The sequence below is a fragment of the Eucalyptus grandis genome, chromosome 11, assembly GCF_016545825.1.
Source record: "Eucalyptus grandis isolate ANBG69807.140 chromosome 11, ASM1654582v1, whole genome shotgun sequence".
NCBI classification, from domain to species: Eukaryota; Viridiplantae; Streptophyta; class Magnoliopsida; order Myrtales; family Myrtaceae; genus Eucalyptus; species Eucalyptus grandis.
In genome coordinates, this window is record NC_052622.1 from 26,868,772 (window position 1) to 26,875,034 (window position 6,263).

Sequence of the window (6,263 nt, forward strand, 5' to 3'; positions counted from 1 at the left end):
GTAATTTTGCTTGAAAGATATTATAAAAGCTATTCTATGATATGGCTTCAAAAGATTTATGGCATCGTGTACTTAATAGAAAATAATGAATTGAGGGCTACTTAATTAATTTGAACCCGTCCCTCTCCCTCCTCCTTAAACAACAGCGTCACTTCTTTCCTTGCTTGTTTCATTTCTTCCCTTTTTCGCGTTGCCTAAGGGAACATCCTCAACGGATGCACAGATTAGGACCACCTTAAGACTCGATCACTCCATGCCTCGATTGGCCTCGCTCCTGATCACCACCACCATGTATCACGAGCCGTGTCAAGGCTGCGAAACGTGGCCTGAGCCCCAACTCAGCCACGAAACCGTCCCAAATCAACTCAAAATCACACAGATCCACTCGCACCCAAACAAAACTAATAAGTCCGGCTCTAACCACTCCCAATTGCGCTGAAAAATACTAACTAGACAAAATAGGTGGCAACTTAAACACGGGTGAAGAGCACATTCGGAGCCTGTCCGATGAACTAAACAAGTATATCTCAATTAATTTTTCCTAAATTTGGCTTTTATAATCATCATCATCATGCCATAAATGAGCCTCCATGCACCACGGGCACCTCCAAACAGGTCACCGACCCATCCGATCTCCGAGCTCCATCCAAACTGCAAATTTTGGCAAGAGCTTTGAGCCATAAGTTCATTAGACATTTATCGAAAAGAGTTTGGAATGAAACCATCTTTGGGAATAATCATGTAAAATAAGATTGACTAACAAACCCAAAAATAAGAAGTATCTTTTAAATTTAGAAAGAGTTAGGTTTAAAAAATCATATATATAATGTAGACTCTCATCGAAATTTCTCATAGAAGTTAAAGCTTGAATGTGCCTTGAGTTTGCTCTGAAATCTAGACGGGCTTGGCTGCAGCAAGAAGATTCTTACTTGACGAAGGAGGATATTGGAAAAGAGGATTCATCTTCTGTTCAAGGTCAGTCATTGGCATGATTTGCACAAGAGCTGGCTTTGTCCGGGATTACTATTGAACTGGATTCGAAGACCATTGCATATACGATTGTGAAAGCAAGTCAAAGCAGTTTTTTTGCGAATGCAATACTCCATACTGCTTCTTAATCTACACATATCTGTTTATTCATGGCGATTGGGAGATCAAGATCCCACGCCTTTTGTAAAGGCAACAAACCTGCAGACTGGCCAGCGACTCGGGGAATCTCTGGTCAAATACACTGGCCAGAGATGTTAAGGGTTACCCTTTAAAACTATATTACACAGGTTGAGACTTAAGGGTAACCATAGTTAGGACACGCACTTTTGGCTTCCACGTGCTCATCCAAATACGATATCGCAACAGCTGAATGAAGAGCCGCTCCAATGGGTAAAGCCTCCTCGTCGACAAAGAAGTACGGTGAGTGCAGCATGTGATGTGATTTTAGGGTCTCGTTCTGTATTCCCACCAAGAAAATCAAAGAAGCGGTCTTGTCAGCGAAGTAGCTGAAGTCCTCAGATGCCATTGTCACAGGCATAAGCTGTACTTTGCCTTCACCGAGCAGGATCTCTCCAACCCTTTTTGTGTGTTCATATAGGACTTCGTCATTAACCATTACAGGGTAAAGAGGCACTTCGTCCTCCCCGAAGTCCACCACAGCTTTACATCTGTGAACAGCTGCTTGCATTTCTATGACCTGTAATTGTAACACAAAGTATTTGCAAGAATAAGAAAAGCAACCACCTCGAAAGTAAAAGACTGGCTGATGAATTCGTTGATTTACCTCTTTTATCCTCTTCTGAAGGGATAAGAGACCACTGGAACTCAAACTTCTAAAGGTTCCTGCAAATTTCACAGACTCAGGAATCACATTAGCCGTATGGCCTCCTTCGATGTACCCAACCGTCACCACCTGTCCATTTAAAGTACGGTATTTTGAGTGATGCTAAAGCTAGACCATAACATGCAACTAGAAAAGACACTGGAAAATCCATTGGTCAGATACACATTTCACCAAGGAAGTTCATACACAACGATCTGTCGCATTTGGGCACTAAGGAATAAGAAATTTCTTGGAGAGGAGTTTGGCATTCTACAATGATAACTTCAAACGAGATTTAGGCCTTCTGTTTCCCTATTCTGAGAGTACATTGCATGGTTAACAAACAACAAAAAGTATCTTCGGATGACAAGTTTGGCAGGGATATAAAATTGCTGCAGATGTCATACTCTTGTATGATTGCAATCATGTGCACATGCATAATCATGTTCCCATCCAACCTCTAGATGGTTAAGATAATGAATAAAATAGACAAGAAGGAAACTACCTTTCCCTCAAGAGGATCGGTCTCTCTTGATACAATTTGCTGAAGACTGAGGATTGCAGATGAAGCTGCAACAATGGGGTCTATATTGTGATGCGGAAGTGCTGCATGCCCCCCTTTCCCATGAATAGTAGCTGAGAACACCCCAGCACCTGCAAGAATCGGGCCAGGCCTGGAAGCTAGGAACCCCGTCGGAACATGAGGCAGAACATGAATGCTGAGGATTCCATCGAGGTCATTGAGAACTCCATCTTGCAACATGTAATAAGCACCGGAGTAACCTTCTTCTCCAGTCTGGAATACAAGCTTTATGGTTCCCTTAAGAATTTACGACACAATTAAAATGCATAAATTGTCTTGAAGGTGAAAAATGCCAGCCGCTTTAGCGTCTAAGTTTGAGATAGGGGTTAGATGAGAAGTACCTTGATCTGATTTTCCCTCTCTTTGAGCAATTTAGCTGCTCCGAGGAGCATAGCTACATGGCCATCGTGACCGCAGGCATGCATTTTCCCATCAATCTTGCTCTTGTGTTCCCACTCCACTAGTTCCTTCATGTGATCATCAATGCATATTATAAAGACAACAAGGAATCGAAACAAGAACAACTCTGCATTCACTCATGATTGACATGAAATTTCAAAACACCCTCCTTCAAAATACTAAATGTTGGCAAATACCCGTCTCTACTCTAGGCTTACCCGTGATTTTTACAGGTAAATCAATCACATTAGCCCCGCGTATAACCGATGGCCCCGTTTCTGCTATCAAACATCACTGCTTAATTACTTTTACCCAAGCACTTACAGTTGACAGGCATTCACTCCTATCAAAGAACAAGCACTTCACCTCCGTTCTCTACATAACCCAAAACCCATTACACTGACAGAAACTTCTTGGGCTTCTGAACAATGTGACGTGAAATCCCAAAATCTCAATGTTCTATGTTATTAAAGATTGATCACCTGCAATGGTAGAGCATCCATGTCGGCTCTGAGAGCGAACACGGGCTTCTTTCCGGACCCCATGAAAGCGACGACGCCAGTCTTGGCGACGGGCCACTTGTACTTGATCCCGAGCGAGTCGAGCTCGTCCCTAATGAGTTGGCTCGTCCGGTGTTCTTCGAACCCGAGCTCCGGGTGCTCGTGGATCCTCCTTCTGATGTCCCGCATCCACCGGAAGAACTCCGGGTCCTTGGCTGATTCCAGCAAGTCTTGGGTCAAAGACTTGAGCTCGGGCTCGGATTTGAGCGCCGCAGCACACGACCCACGGACGTGGAAGAGGGTGAGCGATAACAGCAGCAAGTGAGCGAGCCCCATTTGCAAGAAGAATGGCTCCGAAACTCAACAAGATTCGAAGTTTAAAAAAGTGAAAACCGGGTGGGCGATGAAATAGAGGGCGAGGTTGAGGCCAACGTTTTGGTTTGGCAAAGATGCTTGGGAGTGAGTCGGTTTGCTTTGTCTCTTTTTGGAGGAGATTAGTACGTAAGAAATTGAAAGGGATGTCGTTCTATAACCAGAGGAATTGCACTTTCGAAGCGGTCGGGAAAGAGACCTGCGCATTGCTCCTCGCAAAGTCTTCATGTTTCTAGAAGGTTTTGCTATTACCAGCCGTCTCTTGTTATGTTTCTAGAAGGTTTTGCTGTTGCCGGCTATCTCTTAAACTAGTCTCACACGAATCTCAGTATTATAAGCCAAGGTGAGGTGGAGCCTCCACCATACATGTGTCGCACATTCAACTCGACCAGAGTGGACCCCACTTCACATGTGACGATGAAACTGCATGGGCATGTGTTGGAGTGAGCGGTTGAAACAATTTCCTCATTCTTTAAAACCTAAAATCTACCTTGCATATCTTGTAATCGAGAACCTACCTTGTTATGGATTCTAGAGTTGATTTCAAAATTTACTAAAAAAAATAACTCAAACTAGTAATTTCAAATTATACACTTATTATCGAATGCATGAGAATCGGTCAGTTTGCTTTATCCCTTTTTAGATGAGACAATTACATAAGAAAGGGATGTCATTCTATAATATGAGGAATTGTGCTTTCGGAGCTGATAGGAAAGAGACCTGCGCATTGCTCCTCGCAAAGTCTTCATGTTTTTAGAAGGTTTTGTTGCTGCCGGCCATCTCTTAAACAATTCTGGCACGAATCTTAGTATCACAAGCCGAGACGAGGTGGAGCCTCCACCTTACACGTGTCTCACGTTCAACTTGACTAGAGTGGACCTCACTCCACATGTGATGATGAAACTACATGGGCATGTGTAAGGGTGGGCGTTTTGTGCAAGTTACTCATTTTTTGAAATCTAAAACATACCTTGCATACTTTGTAACTAGAAATCTACCATGTCATAGGTTTTGAGGATGATTCCAAGATCTACTAAAAAAAATTTCAGACTAGTGGTTTCGGATTATACAATTATCATAAGATACTATGAAATATCGCTCGAAGACAAAAACCAACAAAAATACAAAAATTGTTTCCACATTTGAATATTCATTTTATATGTATTTTATTTTTTTAGTATTACTATTAGAGAATGACTCACGGACCATGTGCGTGATAATTGTCATTGTTAATGTCGTGATTCTTTATTGATGATGATGATGATTGTAATTTTTGTTTTCTAGTATTACTGCTAGAGAAAGACTCATGGACCACGTACATTCACAATCACTGGATCACGGAACTCAACGGATCAATGCTTGTTAGAGATCGAATTAATGGTCAATCAAGTCTGGGCAACATTTCTTTAATTGTGGGAATTTTGGTGGGACCGTTGCTTGTATGCAGTGTCTTGAAAATCAGGCAAATGACCAAAACATGCACGTGTATCGTGTCACACTTGCTTTTCTTCTTTTCTTTTGCATTCACCATGGCTAGAGCTCGACCTCAAACCCAATGCTTTGGGTAGCCGTAGCCGCGCAAGTTTTGAGCTAAGCTGCAAGCTCGTGGCAATGGTGGCCCCAGCTTTGAACTCTTGCCCATGCCATGTTGGATTGAGAAACTCGAGAATATGGACGCTCAATATGGAGTCTCTAGCTTCCAGGGCCACGGAGTTCAAGCTTGAGCCTAAAGTTGCCAGCTTGAACTCGAACTAGTAGTAGCCATGGCAGCTTGAGCATGAGGTTGTGGCATGAAACCCTATGCGCTAGCGCAACAGAGGCTAATGATTCACTAAGTATTATGCTTAATTTGGGCTCTTTTAAGTCCATCAATTCATGACTTATTATTGAAGTTTTCAACTTATAAGTCAATTTCAAATATGAAACGCCTCTAATCAATTTGGGATGGGTTAATTAGAAATTTAAGTAAAATATTGGAAGAAATATTTCACTCTTAAGTAATCAAATAAATTAGGATCGGAGATTTAATTATACAAGTTAATCAACTAATATCTCTTTGATACCTAATCGTGTTTAAACCTAAGGTTCTTCAGAATTTTAAGGATTTTCTATGGATTTGTGGAGATTAAAAATATTCTTTCGGGCATTTTCAAGCATTTTTGGAAAATGTAAACTAACCTTGTTTAAACCTAAGGTTTTTTTTTTTTTGGATTTTCAAGCATTTGCGGAAAATTTCATTTATTTTTGGGATTTTTCTCATTTTTTATTTTTTTTAATGATTTTAAAGAATTTTTTATATTAAGATAATATATTTTAAAAAAGAACGACCATGTTGGATTCCCAGGTTGGGGCCGCTTTGGTCGCTAGCCCCTGGCCAGTTGGGTCTGAAATGCGGGCCTGGCCCAGAACCCTTTTAAAAACTCTACGCCCATTTTAAAACAAAACAAATCCCAGCCCACATCTTAAGCTGACCCAAATCCAGCCCATCAAAATAAAAAGGGAAAAAGTCATCAGAAAACCCCATAACTTTACACATTTACTTCAAACTTTGTTGTGACATACCCGCATGACACATTATCAAAACTTTTCCTGACAC

The 6,263-nt window shown here is 41.4% G+C and overlaps 1 protein-coding gene across 1 annotated transcript; it reads right to left on the reverse strand.

Moving 5' to 3' along the window:
- Positions 1–1,212: 1,212 nt before the first annotated feature.
- On the reverse strand, positions 1,213–3,631 carry LOC104427749 (IAA-amino acid hydrolase ILR1-like). The gene is made up of 5 exons (XM_010040792.2): positions 3,278–3,631; positions 2,738–2,863; positions 2,319–2,633; positions 1,775–1,903; positions 1,213–1,687 (listed from the first exon to the last, which is right to left on the reverse strand). Exons 1-5 carry the CDS (start codon positions 3,629–3,631, stop codon positions 1,286–1,288), a joined length of 1,326 nt encoding a protein of 441 aa, XP_010039094.2. The 3' UTR covers positions 1,213–1,285.
- Positions 3,632–6,263: the final 2,632 nt, after the last annotated feature.